The 24,940-nt window shown below is 33.8% G+C and overlaps 1 protein-coding gene across 1 annotated transcript in view; it reads left to right on the top strand.

Annotated features, from left to right (window-relative positions):
* Window positions 1–24,940, top strand: part of Foxp2 (forkhead box P2) — a 426,522-nt gene that overhangs the window by 330,128 nt on the left and 71,454 nt on the right. The window contains exon 8 of the mRNA XM_033758206.1: window positions 16,893–16,931. Within this exon, the coding sequence (XP_033614097.1) occupies window positions 16,893–16,931 (39 nt within the window). The remainder of the gene's footprint in view (window positions 1–16,892; window positions 16,932–24,940) is intronic.

Here is a 24,940-nt window from a genome sequence, read left to right as displayed (position 1 = left end):
TGAACTCTCCTTTGTTTATATTGTTTTTAGTTTTATTCATTTGGTTATAAATACCTGTCTTCATCCAGTTTCTTTGGCAGTATATCAATAAATTCTATGAAGTTCATACTACTGAGTGCTACAAATAGTAGAGTTGAATAATCTCTGCTTTTGTTTTATTTCCATTTAAAAATTAGTATCTTAGACTATACAATCCAATATTCTATGCACTGAAGGATGTTAAAGTTTTTTCAAGAATTTTTTATACATTTTCTTAACACTTCAGTTCTAAAAAAGTATGAAGTACAGATAAATTATAAAAATTCTATTCTATATTTTCTATAACATAGTTTTATTATACCATAGAAAAAAATTCCACATTGTGTGTATACTTTTTGCATCTAATATTTTTATTTTGAATTCATAATAACTTTCTGAATAAAAATGTTTGATATATAAATTATATGTTCCATATTTAATCCCAGCCATAAAACTGGAACTAATTTAAAGAAAAACAAGCTTGCCTATTCTGAATGTACACCTATTTCTGCACTTTTTCAGTAGTGAAGATTATTATTTTGTTTACCATCTCTGAAATCATCAATGACATAATTGTGCCTTACCATTACTTTGTGTTTTCCTGATTATTGAAGAATTAATTTTACATTTTATAAACTGTATATCTCCCAATAAACCATAGTAACATGCATTTTGAAACTTTTCAAATAAAGTCTTCCCTAATGTCTGTGAGCCCAGACAGATACATGCCTTCTTTTCTGTAACCCATGTTTGAGAAACATTGTTAGACACTTTGTAACGTCATATTTAGGTACCAGATTTTTGCAAAGAACTTAACATTAATCAAATGTACTAGATTTACTGACAAAGTGGCACACACTGTCAATATAATCTATCCCTCTTTTATATGTATTGTGCTAACATATGTCACCAGCATAAGTTTCTCAGCTGATTGAGCCATTATATATTGGTAAGCCAGGTCTTTAAATATTAAAGACTTAATTTTATCTAGGACATTTCTAGGTCTTTGGGAAAGCATTGCCGTCTGGTGAAGTTACAAGGCTCTCTTTTATAAAATATTTTTGCCAACCATAGTGGTACCTAGTCCCAGCACTTTCAGAGGCTGAAGTAGAAGGACCTCACTTTCAAGCCTAGCATGGGAAATTTAGCAAGACCCTTTCTCAAAATAAAAAATAAAGGCTGGGGATGTGGCTTAATTTAAAGGCACTGTTTTCAATCCCCATTACTCTAATCAATCAGTTAATAAAGGAAGAAATGAAGGTAAAATATAAATTATAAGTTCCAAAAACAATATATTGATTTACCACTGCACGTCAAAATGTGGCCCATTTTAATCATGTATACGCATTCTCTGATAATGTTTTATGTTATTGAGATATTATCAAAATAATAGTGAATTTATATTTTTTTAAATGTGTTACAGTAAAAGACACATTATCACTGATCCCTCTCAAATTTTCCCATTCACATTGAACACACGTCCCATTGTTTTTGCCACTTTTTGAAGCAGTTCTGGAATTCCTCTTTCATGAATGTCTTTAGTTGTGTAGTAATTGCTGCCTTGATCCCCTGAACTGATTGAAAACTTCACCTTTTATTGTCATTTTGACTTGAGGAGTAGCCAGAAATTGCAGGGCACTGAATTCAATGAATAAGGTGAATGAAAACACCACCATTTGTAGAAGCCTGACTTCCCATTGGATGAACTCGCAGCAGCTATTCATTGTATTTTTGGCCACATGCAGTAAAGATACAAAAAGGGCTTTCAGAACTGCTTCAGAAAGGGGCAAGCATGATAAGAGTGTTCAGAGTGGATATTTTGAGGGAGCATCAGGCATTGGCAGTGTGTCTTTTATTATAATACATTTAAAAATATATTTTGATCACACCTCATATTTAAATAAGTTACATCATTCCTCTAATAAAGTATAGAGAATGTAAACGCTTGAGGAACAAAGAAATCTCAGTTTTGCCTTATAAATTTGCAAACTGTTTTGTGGGGTTAATGGGAGGTTCAGTTTAGGCAAATCATCTATCCACCCTCACCCCACCCCCATTTTAATTAGGCTGTCAATCACAATTAGTGACATTATAAATTCCCACAGCTGCCAGATCAGTGCTTTGTTTTAGCCAAGCTTGGCACATGGATGGCAGATCAAATTTACTGTTCACCAAGGAAAGATACTGCGCTGAGTTTCGTACTTTGGAACTCTTATATTGTTACACAACTAACACAAATAAAAGGTTGGTTAAATTAATAAGAAGTTTAAAAATGCAGAAAGTAGCAAGTGAGAACCAGTTTTAATCACAGGACTATTCAAAAATCAAAGAGAGCCAGGCATTGTTGCACATGCCTGTAATCCCAGCAGTCAGGAGGCTGAGATAGGATTACCAGGAGTTCAAGTCCAGCCAGGACTACTAGTGAATTCAAGACCAGCCTGCACTACAAAGCAAGAGCCTATTTAAAAAAAAAAAAAATCAAAAAGTAAAATTTTACTGTTTTTTTTTTTTAAGCTTCTTAAAGACAGCAGGTCTATATTCCTAAGAACATGTTTTTGTTGATATAACCTATTTATTCACATTGCCTATTTGGGCTCATCTCACATTAAAACCACAAAGATTGAATTAAGTTTTTACTAGGTTTTTATGTTATTATTTTTTTATTTAGATGTTTTAGTTTATTGGTACAATTTAGGTATATAATACAATTACATTAATCACCGGGATCTCATACCTTTACATAATATAGAATTAATTGTATCATGCATATATAGAATATCTGCTATACTCATTAGATAAATGTGTTTTCTCAGGGATCTAAACTGCCTACAGACAAAGAAAATCATGAAGTGAATGAATTAGTAAGACAGTTTATTAAAAGACTGTAGTTTCAAGCCCAGTACTTCAAGCTTTAAAACTGTTCATCGTTCAAGAAAGCAAGTGCATGTTATTTATAACATAAAGAACTTATATTATGAGGAAACAGTCTTTATTGTTGTTGTTTTTAAATAAGTCATTGAATATTATTTGTTTATTGAAATGTCATTTATTTCCTCTTCATATTTCCTATTTTTACTGATAATTTCTTAAACCAAAAACTTATCTAGATTCAATGTAACAAACTGGCTTTGTAATTCCTCACTCTCTAACTGCCAATCGGTTTTTTTTTAACTTTTGTTCCAGCATATGCTTTTCTTAAGTTACCTCAGAATTTAAAGTATTGATGGTTTCTTAAAAAAAAAACAACAAACAATAAAGAAGTCTCTGACTGCCTGGGATTTTCTTCCTACTCTTCCCAGTAGTTGGCACTCCCTCCTTATTGGATGTGTTGAATTCTACTCCTCCTCAATTCCTTTTTTTTCTTTTTCTCATTGAGTTTATTGGTACATTTTAGGTATACAGTACAGTTACATTCATTACTGGGATCTTGCACCTTTACATGACAGGTCTTGGTTCTCATTTTTTCCCCTCGTCCCTTACCTCCCTTCACCCCTCACCCCACCCTAATTTACAAAGTCTTTGTTTTCATTTTTTCCTTTTCTCATATTTTTTTTCTTTTCCCTTGCTCCTTCCCACTTTCCCTACACCTTTAGCCCTTTTCTTCCTATTTCACATTGTCAATTATCTCATTAGGATCTTGTGTACTATTATAGTTTTTCACACCAGAGAAGCTATTTGGTATTTACACATGTGTGACTTATTTATTTCACTTAGGAGTATATCCTCAAAATGTATCCATTTTCCTGTGAATGAATCTAATTTCTCATTTTTTATGGCTGAGTATCACTCCATTTTATAGAAAAAGCACATATTCTTTATCCAGTTCCCAATGATGGGCAAATGGGCTGTTTCCAAGTTTTAGCTATTACAGATTGTGCCGCTAAACATAGGTGTGCATATATCACTGTGATATGATTCTTTTAATTCTTTTGGAAGGATACCCAGCAGAGGGATGGCTAGGTCAAATGGAACCTCTAGTCCCAGCTCTTTCAGGTATCGCCATATTGATTTCCATAATGGTTGCACCAGTCTGCACTCCCACCAACAATGGAGAAGGGTTCCTTTCTCCCCACAACCCCACCAGCATTTGTTATTGTGTGATTTCTTGATAGCAGCCATTTTTTGTAGGGCTGGGGAATTAGCTCAGTGGTTCAGTGCCTTCCTTGCAAGCAACAATTTATTCTTCTAACAAAAGTTTGACATCCTAGACACACAGCCCTGTTCTGGACTCATTAATTAACAAATAAGAATGCTATAGTTTCAGTCCTGACCTGAGAGGTACCCATTAGTGACTTTTCTCCATTGCACAACAGTATAACCGCATACACACTGAAATATCAGATCATTTCTTTGTTAATTAGAAATAATTCAGAATCAGTACAACCCCAAAATGAACAAGCACAACCAAAAATACTTTTTCTTTATGAAGAAAATTTAAAGGTATTTCTCAGTGCTTATATTTTAAAGATATGTTTTATATTTCAAGCCATTGTAGCAAACTTAAAGAAGTTTAACTGTTTGCAACCTTTTTAAAAAATCAGGTTGTTACTATGCACAAATCTGAAATATTGTTCTAACCAACTCTGGAAATAAAAAAAGTACGTTAAGGTATTCTCATATCTGTGTGATTTGAGTATACACCTGTCCCTAAAGTTTTCTGTCTTCCTCCTCATGCTTATATAGTTCTTTGAAGGCAAGCTCATTCCAGTTGCTCAAATCCATTTTCACTAGAACTAGTTACAAATTTCTTTACAAACAAAGTACTGTACATTATGGAAGAGTGATAATATATATTTCTGTTATCAAGAATGTTGCAGCTCATAATCAAGCTTGTTCCTTCAGAAGCACATTAGAATGGGTCATCACAGTATACTGAGAGGCAATTACAAGAGAGTTTGATGTTTGTAAATGCTGGCAGAAATGGCAAGTGTCTTTATTACTAAACCAATCTATACTCAGGCTGGGAAACTGGATACAGTTGTCTACACCTGGCCATGGGAGATTTGGGGCCAAAATACAGTTTGCATTAATTTCCCAGGCCATACACCTACAAGGTCAAATCTGTATCCAAAGATTACAAAAATACTGTGCAGGTTATTGGCAGTCTTCTGACACAGATAGCCTTTAATTGAATCCAATGAAACTTGTACAAGCATGAAACAGTCAATTTGACTGAAAGAGCCATGAAGGAGTATCTTTTTTCTTTACAGTGTGTGTTGGGGTACCTACTCAAAAGTTATCCAACCAAGCCAATAAAGAAGGTAGAAGTTTCTACATCAAATACAATGCAAAAGTTTTTTTCCTTATAAACACTGACTTTTCAGGGCCTGACATTACTCATAGTCTTGTATCCCTGGTACTTGGACTCTTTAAGAGTTATGTTCATCTTTATTTAATAAAATTATACATTAATCAATGCCTGAATAAACTATACTCCCTATAATTCTGTAGTTCTTTGAATTCAGTTATACTTGAGTATTCTTGTAATCAAGATCTGTCAGGACTAAGGGATAATACATTTATTCAATAATAATACTTATTACTTTATTTACTTTCCAAACATTTTACATTATTATGCATGGCTTACTGCAGTTTAGAACTTCCAGTAGATTGATGAATAGGTGATTATGTAATAGAGACCCTGTCTCATCCCTTATCTTGGGGAAGCTTTCTGTATTTCTCTAGTAAGTATGCTTACAATGGGTTTTTGTAGATACTCTCAGATGAAAGATGCCCCCAACTTCTCTTAATTTGCTGAACATTTTCATCCTGAAAAAGTGTTGAAATTTTTCAAAAATCTTTTATGCATATATTGAGAATAATCTTATTTTCTATCCTGTTATTCTATTGTCACAGTAAAATAAATATGTTGACTTTTAATATCAAAATAATCCACGAAGAGTTTGTGTATACCTCATATTGTTTCTTAAATTTTGGAAGAATTCACTGGTAAAGTCAACTGGATCTACAGAGAATTGTTGTGTAGGAGTTTCTCATTTAATTTTTTAATAGATGTAAAATTGTTTGGATTTTTTACTACTTTTGCTAAAGTTTTTCAAGGAATTGTATTTACCTGGAATTTTAAATTCACTGACATAAAAATGTTTGTAATTAACTTATATTTAAATGCCTATATAATCTACAGTGATACTCATTATTTTTCAATTACTATACTGGTTATTTTTATAGGATCAGTATTGATAAATTGTATCAATTCTTTTTTTTTTTTCAAAAGTATCATCCATTTTCTTTCTTTCTTCTTTTCTGCTTTATAAAAACATAGCTCTGGCCAGACGTGGTGGCATATACCTTTAATCCCCTTCATTCTGGGAAGCTAAAAGAGGAGGGTAACAATTCTAGCTTAGCCTGAGCAACATAGCCAATTAGTGAAACCCTAATATTTTAATTTTAAAAATTATAAATATATTTTTTTAATTCTGGTGAATTTTGACTCCGTGAAGGTTATAGGTTCATTCTTCGGGACCTCACAAAGAAGGGCTATAACATTTTAGAAACAAATAATAGACTTTATTTTTAGAGCAGTTTTAGGTTACAGGATAGATTAGTCCAAAAGCACAGAGTTCAAATCTCCCTCTTTTGCTCCTCACCCTTTTCCTGTTAGCATTTTTGCCTCGGTGTGGTGCATCTGTTACAACTGATGAACCGATATTAACACAGTATTATCAACTAAAGTCCATAGTCTATATTAGGTCTCACCCTTTGACTTGTATAGTTCTATGAGTTTTGACAAGTGTGTAATGTCATGTACCCACCATTAAATCTGATATGTATTATTTTCATTACTCGAAAAATGTCCCATACTCCACATAGCAAATAGTTATACCTTTTCCAGAATGTCATATAGTTGAAATCACACAGTGTGTAGCTTTTTCAGGTTTTTATTGACAAGTTTCAAGAGTCCTTTGTATATCTTGGATATAAATCTTGATCAGATGCATGTTTCAGAAATATTTTCTCCCAGTTGTGACTTGTCTTCCCATTATTTTAACAATGTGTTTTCATCGAAGATTTTTACTTAATGAAGTCCGAACACATAATCAGTTTTTCTTTAAAGGACCATCATTTTGGTATAGTTTCTAAAAACTAAACACTGTATCACCTATATTTTCTACTATACTATTTTCTGCTTTTATTGTTCTATGTTACATTATGTCTATAATCCAGATTCTGTGTTTTTAACATTTCAGTAATTTCTGTTCTTAACATTATCCTTTCCTTTCTTCTATTTCCTTTGGTTTTGACTTACTTCCTTTTTATATCTATTAAGGTGTACTCCTAGTTCACTGATACTTTTTATTAGTGCATTTTTTAGTACATAATGTTAAAATTTCTTGTGTGGAGTTTGTACATCACACATCTGAATTCCTTTATTCAGTCCCCCTTCAATCATTCTTTGTTTCCATTATATACAGTTAAGATTATAGATTTCCCTTTAAGCACAACATCAACTGTATCCTATAACTTGATACATGTATTTTCATAATAATTCAGTTGAAAATATTTTCTTTCGTTGGAAGCTCTTTGTAACTCACATATTATTTAGAAATTCATTGTTTAATTTCAAATATCTTGGTATTAAGTTAAATTTTATTACTGATTAATTTTACAGGAATAGGTAAATATCAGTCATGTTAAGAGTTTAAATTTTTTTGAAACTTGTTTTGTGTACCAGGAGGTGGTTAATTATGACAAAATTATAGATTCAGTAGGAAAATATATATTTTGCCACTTTCGTGTTATTTATATGATAAAAATATGTTCATATATTTCAATTAGATAATTTATTCAGCACACTGTTTACATCTATAATCTTATTTAATTTGTGTATATTTATCTGGAATTACTGAAAGCTATGTTTAAAAATTCTCATTTTGAATGTCTGCTGCTTATTTCTTCTTTCCTTTCTGAACCATAATTGGAATTGCAGTCATGAGCCATGTATGATGTTTTAGTCAATGACGAACTGCGTCTAGGACAATGGTCTTATAAGATTATAATGGATTTGAAAAATTCCTATTACCTGGTGATGCCCTTGCTCTAATAACACTGTAGTATGACACATTACTTGTGTTTATAGTGATGCTATTGTAAGCAAACATATTACACCACTAATTGCGTAAAATTGTATGATATATGCTTGATAATGAAAATAAATGGCTATTTTACTAATTTTTGCATTTGCTATCTGAAACTTTTACCACTATTTTAACACTTCCTTTTATTCATAAAACAGTTTATTATAAAATGGCATGTCGTGTTATGCCAGCAGCAGACTCATGCGTCTTTTCTTTTCTGGGACTCTTCATTGCGCCATTTCTTTTTGTTCTTGATTTAATGTTATGTTGTTTGATTCTTCACAACCCTAGTAGCAGGAAGCTATCACACACACACACACACACACACACACACACACGCACATAGTATAGCCTATGTGTGCAATAGGTATACCATCTAGGTTTGCACAATTGCACTATGACATTCACACAACAAGAAAATTACCTAATGAGGCATCTCTAAGAACATAATTCCATCATTAAGTGATGCATGATTGTGTCATATTTACTTTATAATTGAAACTTTTTATCATTTTGAATTATCCTTCTTAATTTACATTAATTGTTTATTGGCCTTAAAGTCCTCTCTGTCAGATATTAGGATAGCAATACCAACTTTCCTTTGTTTAGTGGTTTCAAGTTATATTTTTCTTTTACTCATAGCATTTATTTGTCCTTATATTTAACTCATATCTGTTGTAAGCAGCATAGAACTGTGTTTATAGTTGGTAAAGTTATTGATATATTATCATACTGTATCAGTTATTATTATATTACTATGCTATATTTTATATTCTAGTTATTGATACATTACTATACTATACCCTTCTATAAATGACATATCTCAAGACCCCAGTGAATGCCTGAAACTGGATAGCGCCTACCTACAATAAAGCTTGATTTATAAATGTATCATAGTAAGGGATAAAAGATAATAAAAACAGAGCAGTTCTTAACATATACTCTTTTAAAAGCTATGCCAACCTACTGTTTTCTTTCTTGAAATATCTTATTGCTACATATTCACCTTTATTCTTCGTGGGATGAGGTGATCTGATACAGTGGCTATCTAAGATGAAGTGAGATGAATCACTCATTAGTTACTGGCTATCTTGGTGATCAGATCAATTGCCATGGCATTACATTTTTTGTTTTCAAGTAAGCTTTAGAATAGTATATAATAAGTATTATGAATTGTGTATTTGTTGAACTTTTCATTAACTGTTTTCAACATAGTTGACTGAAACTTGGAAATGACTAATAAAGGAGGGTGAGTATTGTGTAAGCATCTTTGAAATAACATTTTTAGGAACTTCTAGAAAATTTCTATGATTGAAAATAATATATGTTACGGTTTTCTAGGATTTACTATAAACATAAGCGTATATGAAGGCAACATATGTTGTGTGTTCCAATGAAAAATCTGTTTCATACAGAAACTTTAGAATCCAATTGTAGCCTGAGAACCAGGCAACATTTGGTTTAACCATCAGGCCAGTGTATACTGCAAGTGACTCTGGCAACTTTTGTCTTAAGGAACTTTCTCAACTATGACACCAGTTGTTTCCAGGGCCAAAGTTAGTACCAAAGAGTAAGTTGTACACTCTTAGGTCATCAGAGGTAAGGCTCAGGTACAAAGACATCACAGATCTATTAATTAATAGAAAAACTTTACCCACTTTTATATAGCCAGAAAAAGAGGTTCCATAATTACTGAGCATTATAAAATGTTCTCAGAGCACTTGATTCATACTTTTAGTGTATAATTACTTTTCCAAAATTCAAGCAAAGGGAATTCAGACAAACTTGATTTGCATCCCAAGAATAATAATATTCCTGTTGGTTTAGGCATGGTTTCTGCCATCAATTATTATGTGTCAGCCTGATGGCAATAAATTGATTAGAAATTATTTGAGCTACCTGATTTCTCATTGGAATAATCTTTTAGAAGCCTCAAAGAAGAAAATATCTTTAAATAATTGAACTCTAAAAAACAAAGATATTTGTTGAAATTTTTGTAAATCATTGTATATATAGCCCGTGTATATAGGTCTGTGGCTTTGTTCTTTGATGTTTTAAAGCCCTTAATTACAAAAAAATAAAAAATAAATCAGCAAAACACACTGGATGTTGGAAATGCCAAAGATTGAAGGATGCCTTTACATATTGTCTGATTGTCATTAAATGACCATTTGCCACATTAAGTACAGAATGAAATTTGGGCAGCTGTATTGCTGTAGAGTGGGTGGTTCAAACAACAAGGCTTAAATTCTCTGTTCTGGATTCTGGAAAGTCCAAAATGACAGACCTGGCATTTCCCAGAGATTCTCGTATTTTCTACATAGTGAAAAGAGCATTAGGAAGTTCTGTAGTGGTCCTTTCTTAACATTAATCCCACTCATGAGATTTCTAGTCTTATAACCCAATTTCCTCCCAAAGGCCCTACCTCCTAAAAGCCATCACATTGGGGGTTAATATTTTATCATAAACATTCAGTACATAATGGTGCTTAAGATTTTTGTTATTCTTGGAATGTTGGCAGATGTATTTATGTTTATTTTTGTTTGTTTGGGAGGAGGGGTAGGATTTCCACTCAAAACTCAAATATAAATATTTGATAGTTTATTTCAAATTAAACATTTTAAAGATCCCTTAAGTATATTTGGATCTTTAAAATATCATTAATATAAAATGAATTTTATTAATACAAACTAGCAAGGATTTCAAAATTTTAAACTCATTAATAACTTCCTGTAGTTTGGTTTGTTAAGGCAAAAAATATGGTTCTCTTAATTTTTAAGTCAGGTATACAGAGTGCATGATCTAGTTTGCTCAGGACAATTCCAGTTTACATATAACTTCTCTGACCTCTTTTTATTCTGAAATGTGTCACAATAAATTCTATGATCACCCCATTGAGTTAGTAAATTCTGCTTAGAAGTTTAATGAATTTCAAAAAATAAAATCCAAGAGATACAGAATAGGATTCCTAGGGTCAGTGAGGAGTCAACAAAACTAAACTATAGGAAAGTTGAAAAACAGCATTCTGGGTTTGGAATAATAATTTTTTAAAAATTCAACTCAAATCCTAATTCTACCATTTATTCATTCTTTTACATAGTGTAGTTTTTCTGAGCTCATAAAAGATGGATAAAAATAACTATGCTGTCCACAAATGACATGATAACATTAGATATGTGAATATACAAATACCATTAAAATTCCATAGTGTAGTTAAGCTTAAATTTGTTACTTATCTAGCACAGTATGCAATTAGATATAATTACAACATAGGATATGCCCTGGAAACTCAAATTCACCTAGTTTACCTTGCCATTTTATCTTCACAGCAGATCAAATAACCTTAAATACTAGAGCATATTAAAAGTAAAATAATATAGTATATTATTTTCATTTTTGTGTAAAATGACTATTCTATATTTATGCTTTAATAACAATCCAAAAGCCATACTCGCATATTGCATGTGTTATGCCTGATAAATTCAAACAATAATTTTTTTGTACCCCCACTATGTGCAAAAACTGTCAGATTGCACAAGAACAGAATGAAGAAAGCAAGGTCATTTGCAAATGTAGTTCATGCATAAATAATCATAATAAAGAGCAGACTAAGATAAAAAGAACAATTAAAGGGAGAGCATAGGAGATAATATGTTGATAATCCAGGTATCCTTAGAATCAGCTCATAGAAGTGACCATGGTACTGAAATTTGAATGATGCAAGAGAAAGGTTCTAGTACATTTAGGTGTTTGACAACCTAGTGTTCTCCAGACAGAGTGAAATGAAAACTAACTTAGATGCGGAAGGGCTAAATGTGATTTGAGTGTGGCAGTGGCCCTGATGCATGTAGTGGAGATACCACTGCAGATATGAAACTCAAGTGAGAGCATGTGACAGACCTTGCATTTCAAGTAAGGCAGCATTATGAATGTAACTGTATTGTATACCTAGAATTTACCAGTAAACTCAATAAAAAGGAAAAAAAACATAACGCAGTATTTTAGTATTCTCATAGATACGACAACATACTCAATGCTCAAAGTTAAAGGAGGAAAGGATTATTTCAGCTCACATTTTGTAGAGATTTCAGTCCATAATTAGGTGACTCCAAGGCAGGGTTGCATGGCAGAGGGGCATTAAAGAGGAGAAACAATTCCTGGAAGGAATAAGGCAGAAGGCAGCAAGCAGCAAGCAACAACACTAGCTCAATTTCTGTCCCTTATATTTTACCTAGGCTACCCACTCTAAGGGTATCCTTAAGTACCCACCCAAGGAAGGCCACCCTTATCTTACCTAGAAATATGCCAAACCAATGATTGCACTAGTTTAGCAATCACACACTCTTAATTCCAACATCATGCATGTAACTCCCTAGTAGTAATTCCCCTAGTATGTAATTCCCATAGGTCCAGCCACCTCTGAAAAAGCCGTAGCCAGACCACATGAGGCTTTGGGGGGACACTGAAACACAAGCCATAGGAGGTAGTAAATTTTTCTATGGGAATGGGAAACCTTTTTGTATTTGACAAGGACAGTGTCATGATGACATCTGCATTCTAAGAAGATCATTTTGGCAACATGAGGACTGTTGATTGGAGAGGCAAGACTTTAGAGGCCTGAAGACCACTTCAGAGACTGTGACAATAGCCCAAGTGAAAAATGGTAAAGTACAGAAGTAAGGCTTGAGGGGATATGAAAGGCAAAGCAGGAGTCAGGCTGGGGAGACATTGTAGAAGTGAGTGGGCAGTACTTACTAAATGATTGAAGATAGAAGTGAGGCAGAAGAAAGGATAAAAATTGCCCTGAAATATTTAGTGTGGTTGACTAAGAGGATACTGATGCAGTTCACTGAGACAATATCCACAGTAAGAGAAGCAGTTTTGTGGGTTCAGGAACAGCTGCTGAGTGAGGGAGATTTCTAGTCATTTGTATTTGAATAACTAGCAGTTTTATTTTCAGTTCTGGAATTCAGAGGAGATTGGTACATGTGCTTTAATGGCCAGAGATAACTTGGTCAAACAAAATACGAAATTTTAAGAAATGTCCACTGATCTCAAGATCCAAAATATCTTTAAACATTCTGTGAAATTGGAGACACCACCCAAGGTACCCATATGCCTCTATGTGCCTATTCTGACATACCAGGTCCATGGTGACAACAACACTAACATCTCATGCAATGCATTTGACTGGTTTTCAAAACCATATGAGTTGTGATTCTTTTCACCATCTCCTCATTATCTCTTATGCATTGAGTCAGAAACAGTAACTCAATTGAAAAAAATTAGCAGGGTGTGGTAGAGAAGAATATCAGGCATTTTATTTTGGAAAAGATATCAAAATGACAGAGTAGGAACTAGCAAAGAATCACAATAGTGATATATTTAGTGATTTGATGTTTTGTACTAGAATATCAAATCCGAAGGCTTATATGTGTCTCCTTAATGTCAGCTTCTGTGCTAACCCCACACATGCATTATCCATTCAGTACTCTGGGTTGTATGTTGTATTATTATCCCCATTTTACTTAGAGGAATTTGGAGACTGAGAGAATTTAAATAGTATGCCCATGTTAGCATTGCTAGTAAAACTTGGGCATTTATGAAGCCCATCATATTCTACAGCCTATCTTTCTAAAACACACTCTCTGCTATTGTATGAAGATATCACAGGAATGGAAAATGTATTCTACCTTGATTCAGCTGAAAACCTGCTGAAAGTTGGGCTAGCATCCTAATCTTCTAAAATTATGGATGCAGAATTGAGAAGTTTCTGTCCATGTGGACAGAGATTTACGTGAACTGTCATATACCAGTTGTCAAATACAAAGCTAGATTCATCACTTCTCACTAAGGAGAACATGGGAGCTAAGGATGCAAGGATGTAGCTCAGTGGTAAAGTGCTTGCCTATCATGTGTAAGGCCCTGGGTTCAATCCCCAGCATGGATGGGAAAGAAGGGACAAAATGCACCAAATGTAGAACAAGTGGGAAAATCTCATTCTACCAACTGATAGAAAGAATCATTCAAAGAACACTGCACTACATACTGTAATCAAAAGTAAAATATTGGTGTCTTTAATACGATTCAAGAAGAGACATGATTCATGATACAAAGAGATTGATGAAATCAGAAGAGGTTGAGATAAGATGATTTACATACAGTCAGAGAAATTAAATGCAACATCAGAATTAAATTTTTCTGTGTAAGTACAGTAGTGAGAAGTAGCAGTGACCCTAGACATCCAATTTCTAAGCTAGAGGAGAGATGGTATTCTCATACAGTGCAATCAGGCACAAAGGTTTTAAAACATGAGACAGTATAAAGGAAAAGAATGGAATTTAAAACTAAAAACAATGGGATTTCCTGAGCACAAACATTTTTTGAATGGGAGGAAATCAAAACATTTGAAATAGAAAAGGTAATCTAACATGAAATCCAAGAAACTTTTAAAAACAAATATATGAAAGAAATAAATGTAAAAAATTTGGTAAAGAGTAGTTATACTTTAATACTTCCTGGCACATTTCTTGTCATTTTGCATTTTTTCATAATTATGTAGATGTGAAAAAGTCTCCCTATAAAACAACTGGGTAAAATTAACTGACCTCAAAACAGTTTTTTTCTAGAATACCAAATGTTTGAGGATCTGGGGACCATAATTGCAGTTTTAAAGGAAAAAGCATGAATCAGAAATTTTAATCTTGCTATATTAATTTTCTAGTGTTGCATAACAAGTTCCCACAGACTTAGCAACTTAATACATTTATTATCTCTGTTCCTGTGGAGCAGGAGTCTGAGAATGGCTCAGCTGGTTTCTCTTCTGATGTGTCTCAATACTACTTATTGTGGGCTGGGCTCTTCTCATCTGGAATTTTGCCTGGGGAAGAACGTTCTTTCAAAAGGATTCTGGTTGTATCCACAACTGATTTTCTTATGTCTGGATTACTTGGGGCTTGGTTCCAAAAAGCTGCCTTCTTCACTGGAATTTCACAGCATGGCATTTTACTTCAAGTCCAGAAGAATAGTCTTCTTCTACAATGGAATCCTATTAATAAAAGATCATCACAGAAATCACCTTGGCATATATACATAACCTCATCAAAGAAGAAGCATTTCAGGTCCTTTGGCATATTTTGAGTTGGAAACAAGGCACAACTCCTATCCACATTCAGGACAGCTCTTGTACAAAGGCTTGCATCACTGATTAAAAAAAAAAATTGTAGGGGACTCTTCACCTGAGTGAGCTATTAACCAACCAATGTGCGCTTGCAGACACATGAAATTTTTTTTTGTCTTCTTTTGCAAAAGACCTGTATGAAGCTTAGAAGCAACAACAAATAATTAATTAGTTAATAACCCCATAATTTGAAGAATATCATTCTGGCAGAATCTCCTACCAGATGAGGAAGCTGAGTATAATGACAACCATAGTCAAAAAATAAACCTCAAGTACAGGCAGTTACAGCATTGCAAAATAGTGTGATACTATAAAAGTAATTTTAGTAGTAAAAAAGTAGATGTGGACTAATCAGTGGAAAAAATTACCATTGTATCATGACCTTTACAATTTTTCCCAAAACAGTTTTTAAAAATTTATTGCAAGGTTATAAATGTATGGGATATGGAAGAAAACAGTAAAACCCCAATATTAATATAGTACACTATATTTTAAAACATTATATGTATTAAAATTAAAATGCTGTACTTCTTTTTAAAATTCTTTTCAAGAGTTGCTTGCAGAGTGCTCACCTGATCTCAGTACGGAGGCATCTTTTTACACAGTAGTGACTCAGAGTGCTCCGTTTTAAGTTTAGATCGGCTTCCAGCATTTTCTCTTTCAAGGCCTCTCTTATGTTCTATATCTTTGCGAATCCCGTTAACTGATAAATTTTGCCAGCACCAGTTCTGCTGGTAGTACATCTGTGTCTTCACTGGTAGTCACTTTCCTCACATAGGTCGATAAATTTGCCCTCACCGAGTTCCTCAGCGGTAGACGGGGTTTCTTCCATGGCAGTGGTGTCAGTGCCTACATGTGCTCTCTCTCTCTCCATCTATTTACATTTTCTTTTAATTTTGCTTCCATTAGCTTGTCTTTGATTTCTTTGCTGCATTTTCAGCTTTGTTTGTCAGTTTCTTCTTTTGACTATTCATTTATGTAAAATATCACCCAAATTTATAATTTGGAGACAAGGAAATGATACAGTTACACTGCTCATTGCCTGTGTGTGAATGAATAAACAGCTGCTTACCTATCAGTCACTGTCATGAATTAAAATTGTCAGCACGACTGGTCACTTATCATTGTGCATAGGTACCACTGAAGTAGTGACTCGTGAATTAGAGATCTAGCAATGAAATTTATATCTTATTTAGTTTTTCATGGTTAATATGGTGTGGCAAGGGAAATTTGAACTGTGTTTGGAAGAAATTTACATTATTTAGCTCTACCATTGCAACAGAAATTCTTGCATAATAGGACCATATTCAGTGAATTGCCTATACGTACATAAAGAATAGACTTTGAATATTAAAGCTGTGATTTTTAAAATACTATGTTTTGGTATTTTTCAAATTTATTTCAGTGACTTGATATTACTTTTCTGTTTAGTTACTTTTCTTGGTGCTGAGACAAAACACCTGATGCAGAAAGTTAAAGGAAGAAAAGTTTATTTTGACTCCCATTCTATAGAAGTTTCAGTCTGTAATCTGCTGACTCCAAGGCATTATGGCATGGCAGAGGGACATCACAGAGGAGACACAGTTCATGGCAGGCAGAAGTCAGCAAAAGCAGCAAAGTAGCAAGCAGCAAGCCCTCTTTCTGTCCCTCGTATCCTATCCAGGCTACCGCCCTTAGGGGAGTACGGGGAGGGGGCACCCTTAATCCTAGCATTGCACCCTGAATCCCAGCATCACAACCTTGATTCCAGCACCACACATCCTAGATCCAGCCACCTCTGAAAGACCCGCCTATGACCACATGAGGCTTTCAGAAGACATCTAGAAACCAGCTATAACATCAAGCAAATGAATGAATGTTAAAATGGGTATTTGAAATCGAAAAAGTAAATTAACTTGATAGCAGTAATGATAACAGAATCACTGGTAATTTTTAAAAACATTAAGTATTCAACAACGTGGTATACATTAAACATAGAATTTAACCAAAATAATATTTAAAAAAAGATTAATTTTGTAAACTTTTCATGTTTTCCCATAGTACACCCCTAGTTAGTAAATGTTTATTAAGTATCTACTGTGTATCAACTACTTGACAGGTGGTGTGCAGACATGAGTGAATAGAACATATCTTCTGTCCTTAAGGACCATAGTGTAAAAGGAGCTGCAGAATTAGATGAATTTTAAATGATATTTGAAGAATGATTATGTACTACATCACAAAAGGCAGCAATAAATATGTGGAAATCAAGAGTTTTACAATGTGCACTGAGTTACTGAAAATGAAAGATTCCTGACAAGCCAGGTTTTTCTTTCTTGTTGTTTCTTCTTATACTGTCAGTTCTATTTCAAAGTTGAATTTTCTGTGATGAGTAAGAATTTGAGGTAAAAATGTGAAATTCGGTAATTACAGCCTAAGAAATATGACACCAGTCTGTGTTCTTGGATATCTATAAAAGTTGGTCAAGAGTAATCAAAGAGTCAGTGGAGTTGCCTTGTTCTTGAATGCATATTTATCAATAGGACAAAGAAAATATGTAGTTGTCTCATTTGCCTTTTTGGAAGCGTGAGACATTTGTTACGATTTTTTTTTTTTTCTGATTTAAAAATAGGGATTTCTAATGTCCCATGTAAGAAAATTCTATAAATGTTTATATTCTATTAATTTTGGTTTATTTTATAAGCTAATATGTTTAAAAACCTGTATGGAAAACATTTTTAATACTCTCAGAAGAATCTCTAAAGTATTTTCTTCCGTTCTTTTTTTTTGTACCAGGGATTGAACTCGGATCCTTGCGCTTGCAAAGCAGGCCACTGAACCTCTGAGCTAAATCCCCAGCCCATTTTCTTCCTTTCTAATCACCACATCATGCACCACCATTATGAGAAAATACACAATTGACTTTGGAGAATCATTTTTTTTTTCAATAAATGTGCTTTTCAAGAAATATTTTGGCTACACTTTTGGTGTCAAATGTCACACTAAAACCAGAGCGTAAAGCAGTGAACATGATGGACTGGCCTTCTTGGTAGAGCTTAGGGAGAAACAACTAATAGGATGTTAAATTCAAAGGCCCTGGCTCCATTTTGAAAATTATTCCTCTACTTAAAAGAACTCTAGAAAATTTTCTGTCCATATATCCACCTGATCAATACAATTGACCTGTGATTTAAATATAATTATAATTTGTTTTCTTCTTTCTGATAGAAAACAGTACTACTGAAGCCCTCAACAATAATCTCAGTAGGTGTCATACTCTGACAATTGCATTTTAAGAAGTTTGGTTAAATTTAGTGTTAAGAATGGCTGCCATTTGTCTCTGTATGAATAAATGGTGTTGCCTTGGTGGGGAAGGATGTGCAGATAAGAGAGAGTTAAGAGTAGAGAGGGAGAAAGTGGGAAGTAAAAAAGTCGAAAAGAAATGGGATAAGAATGAGAAGTACATAAGTACATAAATTATTTATTGTAAATTCTTACTTTGTAGAGCCTTCAAAATATCTATGACATATTTTATATTTCTAAAACCAAAGGATTAATAATTGTCTACAACTCCCAGATTTTGACAATGGCATAGAATGATAGTATTTGCCAGGCTTTGATATCCACACATGAGGAGTATCTTTTGGATGTAGGTTATATTCCTATTGTGTTTCTGAAGAGATATGAAATATAGTTATCTAATTTTCCTCTCACCTATTAATCTCAAATTGGAATTCCTTCTTCCTAATATTCTTAAACATATTCCACTGAAACCTCTCCCCAGCCTGATAAAATGTTTTAAATATCTTCATAGATGTTTCTTTTCTATTATTACGATAGTGGTTTTGTTCGGAAAATTTTTATAAAAATTTAAAACTGGTGGAAAGTATTTACCATTATATATTTTGTATTTCATTGACTCCAGCATTATACTTGGAGATATTTCTTGTAAAAGGTTAGGAATCATTTATAAAATTACTTCCTACCTGCATTTAAAATTTATTTTAACTAATAATACAGGTACGTGGTTTACAATTCAGGAGTTATAAAAAGCAAACTTGAGTTATTTCACCCATGTCCCATAGATAGTCCTCTTCTTCAGAGACAACCAATATTACCTGCTTCTTTTATACCCTTCCAGAAGTACTCCATGCATGTTCAAGCCATATATATATATATATATGTAGCATTTTCACTGCTAAGGGTATTTTGGAAATCATTGCTTATCAACCCATAAAGAGCTTCCTCATTGACTTCTGTGACTGGACCTGATGGATGTAACTTAACCAGTATCCTATTGAGTATTACCTGGGATATTACTGACTTATTGTTCTGCTAGCAAAAATGACTTCATGAATGGCCTTGAAAACATTTAATTTCACTGATATACAAATGCAACTTTAGAAGTAGAGCTCATGTGTCAGTTATGTGATTTTAATTTTTATAGATATTATTCAAATGTTATCTGGGATTGTTCACCCAAAAGTTGTATGTGTTGAGAGGCAAGGCCTTTGGAAAATGATTAGATCACATGGGTGCTATACCCAGTAAGGGAGCTCATAGCTGAATTTTCTGTTAGGAGTGGAGGCCCAGTTAAAGAAGGTGGTTCACAGGGGATGCCTTTGGAGGGTATGATTCTGGCTCTGGCTCTTCCTTCTGTACTTCCTGGCTGCCATGAGTGGAGAAACTTTTCTCTGCTGTGCTCTTAATCCATGCCATTTGTGTGAAGCCAGTTATCCATTGACTGAACCCCCTGAAATCCTGGGCCATGTAGACCTATCCTCCCTTAAGCTGTGGGCTTCAGATATTTTATCCCAATGACAGAAAAGCAACTAATTCATTATCTGTAAATGTGTTGCTTTTTAACACATTCATAATCCAGTATCTGCTTTCTGCAACTTTACCAACACATTGTTGTTATATAATGTGATATTTCCCAGTCTGGTAGGATTACAGATTATCTTTAATTTTCTTTCTTTATTATTAGTTAGGCTTGCATGTGTTTTCATAGGTAAGAGTCAGTTTCTGAACACTGATTGGTACTTTGTCCATTTTTTTGTATTGGATTATTGTTCTTTTTCTTGTTGATCTATAGAAGTTTATCATAAATTAGAGAAATACTGAGTTCCAAAATTGCATTCCAGTTCTCATTTACTTCAAACTTTTATTTTCACTATACACTGCAGTTGAATTTGTTGATTTTTTTTTCTTATGAGTTCTGCTTTTGTGTCATTATAGTTGAATCTCCCCTCTTTACGATTATGACATTTGTTTTATCAAGAATTTGTATTATTTTACTTTTTATATTATATATTTGATCCTTTGGAATTTACCCTAGTAGATAAATGAAAATAGCAAGAGTTATATTAATCAGAAGATATAATGGAAGAAAAGATTGTCATCATCAATAGCAACAAATTGAAATGTGTAGGAATAATTTAACCACCTGTTGCTTTTGGTTGTCACCTCCTTCCACTCACTAAAGTGCTTTGCTACTCTTTCATCTTGTATTCTAGCAACAATTCCCTCATTACTAGTTTATTTTTCTTTGTGGAGAAAAATCTCCCTAGACGTTCCTTCTTTAAAAAAAACAAAAACCAAAAAAATCCATATTAGTTTCTTATTTGATAACTCTATTACTCACTGTCATCATAACCTAACTAAATAAAGCAATGCTGTACTCTTATTTTTTTACCTTTTTATTAGTATGTTTGCCATACATTTTGATCACATTGATCATATGATATTTGTGCTTGTACAAATATATGTTAATATTTTTCCCATTCCCCTGCCTTTAACCCTTCTTTTCCCCCCTATTACAAAAGCTTTGTTTGCACTTTCTTCTTTCATTCTCTTTTCTCCCTCTCCCCACCTCCCTTTCCCCCATGCTCCTCCCTTGTTCTTCTTCTCCTTTCAGCATGTTCTTACTTCTCAAGATCTGTTTTCTGACCATCTTGTTGATTTAATGTATTACTACTTCATTAGAATATGGCCTTTACAAGGACAGGGCCCTCGTAGGGCTTCCTGAGCAACTAATATGTGTCTAGCATACAATAGGTGATTAGTAAACATTGATTAATGTGAGGGAGAGAGGAAACTAGACAAAAAAAGAAGAAAAGGGGAAAAATGGAAGGTAGCCCAGTTTTTGCTTCACTATTAGGTCCTCAACTCGTAGCACAATGATTTTCACATTATGAGCAGTCCATAATTATTTTCTCCAAAATTTAATTAATTCCCAGTTCTCTTCTCTCTCACCATGCTATGTGCTAGTTACTTCCACGTGTAAATCTGAGACCCTTTCTCTGGTGCAAGAACTAAATGCCAACTGGGTGCCGTGGCACATACCTATAACCCTAGCATTCCTGGAGACTGAGGCAAGAGAATTACAAGCTGAAACCCAACCTGAGCCATTTAGCAATTTAGTGACACCCTGTCTCAAGGGGGTGGGGGGTTCAGTACTATAAAAATAGTACTGTGAAATGAAATAAAACAAAAGCATCCCATACAGGTATTCCACAGGCCCCTTAAATATACACTCAGGATTAATTCTTTTCCTGTATTGTTTACCTTAAGAAATGAAGCTGTCATCTTTTCAGATGATGCATCATCTAAATAGCTAAATTCTTCCACAGTTTCTCCGTGTTCAGTTGACTGCTGTACCTGTATCCTTCAGATCCTCTCCTCTCTGTCCCAATCAAATTATCTGAATGTCAGAATAGCACTGTGGCCACAGATAGTCCTAAAACTCAAATCTGATTTTATCACTCTTTTTAAAGCCTCCAGGTAGTCAGTGTTTTCTGACTTCCTGATCGAGCAATTCTAGTTTAAGAATCTTTTAATTTCCAAATTTATTACCCACGGCCCTCTTATACTGTAGTTCCCAACTAATTGTGCTGTATGCACTTCATATCCAAGTCATAAGGAATAACTTGCAATTGCACACAAAAAAATTCTGCTTTCACCTAGAGAACTGAGAAGCATTTCCAACACCCTTAATTACTACTGATTTCAGTTTACAAATTACCTCCCATTGAAGTCTGTTTCGGATTCTTTTGTTAACTTATATCTCTTCCTTCCTGTGCATTCTTCTAGTGACACACTGCACTCTAATTGTGTATGTACCTACCTTCCTGTACACCACTAGAAGTTTGCAAACTTGTTTTGCACAGATGAATAACTAGTCTTTGTCATACAACCTCAAGCCAGAGATTCAGGAATTAAAACCGTAATCCCAAAATAACAACAAAACAACAAAACCTTGAATTACCAGTACAGATTAAAACAGAAACAGGCAAAGGAGCCTAAGGCAGGAGGAATATTGTGGGCAAGAGCTAGAACCCCAAAATTCAAAACGCAAATGTTTAGGACCAGTGGAGACCCTTGCCTTTATTGAGCATAGGCAACCTGTGGGGCCAGGCTGAGTTTCAGAAGGACATTTTTCCTCAAAGTCGGCCTACTACACATGGAGTGGACAGAAGCAAAACGCTTGGCTTAACATATACATGGTATCAGAGTATTCATTTTGATTAAATAGTAGGCTGCATAAAGGTACTTGTAGAACACAACAGAAACTGTGTATTACTCTGAATTTTGTTTTGTTTTATTTTGCTTTCTTTCTGATTTAAACCCCTCTGGGTTTCATCTACACTGAAAGGTTTTTGTCTTTGCTTTTAGATCTTAAGTGTAAGGGGAGACTAGAGGGAGGACAAGCTCTCAGTATTCCAGTTGTATAAACTGAGGCAATTTATTATGTGTAATTAAGTCTCTCAAAGGAGTTCAGCCGGGTAAGGAAGGGAAGGACGATAGTTGGACTGGTTACTGTGTGTTACAGATCTACATGCATTATCAAGTGTAAATCTTGGCAATAACTGAGTAAAACTGATATTTTTAACCTTATTTTAATGAAATAAGAACAGGAACTCCAAGAAATTACATAGCTTGACCAAAAGTGGCAAAGCAAATGAGAGTCTCAGTATTCAACTTGAATTTTTCTGGACCCAATGCCTGACACTTCAGCCAAGCTTTTTGTGTATCTACATCTTCATCAACATTGTTTTTCATCATTATTCATAAGAAGGAATATTCTTATTTACATTATCTTCTTGGCCCTTTGGTGTAGTATGATTATATGGAAAAAGAAAAGCCACATGTAAAAGAAACTCTGAATGCTCTTATTATCTTCAGTAGTCACAGAATAGCTCTGTGTAAAATTAAAATGGGGGCCTATTTTCAATCAAGAAGTTCAGTATTATCACTTAAATTTCATCTATAAAGAGCAATCACTGTTAATGCTTCTTATGAGGAGAATGTTTAGCAGTGTTTTCATGGTACTGCGACAGTTTATATTGGATTTGAAATATATGTTCTGAATCTAGGAACTTAAATCTCTATTAGGTATAATATAAAAGAGAATAACGAAATAGTAATTCCTAACAAATAAGCTTCACTGTGAATTGAGTATAGTCCTATTTCATAAAATGTTATTAGCCTTCCTATTTATGAAATTTATTAGACCATTGTGGTTTAAACATTGCAGTAGTTGAATTTGTATATTCAATTTTTTTAAGAAACTGTATCATCTTTTGGGTCAAATCATTCTTTCCAGATATCTATCCAGTTAGCCATAATCTTTGAAAGTATGACTAAACTGGCTATCAAAGCGGTGGCCAAAAGTATAGAATATGAGGTGTATTATTCTCTATATATTATTCTTTCCCCAAAGGTCATCTTCTAAATAACTGACCATGGCTTGCGAAATGATAGGTCCAAATCAGAATTTTTTTCTTTCAGCCATAGTATTATATTCAGTGTAGCAGGAAATAGTTTTGCATGACAGTACACATGTAAATGTCACTGCGTATGTCATTTATGGTGTATAGGGTTATGCAGGATTCACAGTGATCATGTTGGTGAAAACTGTCTCTGAGACACTAAATAAAACATGCTTAGTAAAAATTGCCAGCAATTTTTTTCTAGACGTATAATGACATGGTAAGAGCACAAAACAAAACTACCAGAAACAAACCATTTCTCAAGCTGTAATATCTACAGGACAAGTGATCTAAATTGCTGGAACAAGGAGAGTTCATCATTGCACTGCAAAAGAACTTGAAATATAACCCAAAGGCAAGTGAAATAGTGATTCCCAGCTTTGAAATAACGGCAACAAATTTACCTACAGACAGAAGATGCATGGAAGCAATAAACGAATTATACAAGTCTTACACATGCAATCTGATTATTCTGACCAAAGTGTTAATTGGATCCTAACTGCCAGATCTGATAACTGTGGTCTTGTAGTGGGAAACCTTTCAAAGTGATGAACTGTAATTCACCGAGCTGCTTGAAGCACTTGTAATTTACTGCATGTCATGCTATGAAGAGCCTGACCTAATGGACTTTACATTACCTATAATGCTAGAAACCTTTCAACAAGACTAGTTGGTAAGAAGTAATCGTGGAAGTCTATTGAGACAGGATGAGCAAAACCATATTTTAAACACAGCTTTATAAGCTTGTGGAAAGTCAGGTATTAAGCAAAATAGGTGCAACTTTGGAAAAAATAGTACTCTATCTAATATAACTTACAGTAGTATGATATCTCATAATGTAAAATTAAATAAAAGCATAAAATATAAAAAGGACCTTAGTTTTATCATCTAACCTA

The sequence above is a fragment of the Fukomys damarensis genome, unplaced genomic scaffold (genome assembly GCF_012274545.1).
Source record: "Fukomys damarensis isolate Sample0158 unplaced genomic scaffold, DMR_v1.0_HiC HiC_scaffold_4, whole genome shotgun sequence".
Classification (NCBI taxonomy): Eukaryota; Metazoa; Chordata; class Mammalia; order Rodentia; family Bathyergidae; genus Fukomys; species Fukomys damarensis.
The sequence above is the reverse complement of the archived record's forward strand: the minus strand, read 5'-3'. Positions and strand labels throughout refer to the sequence as shown.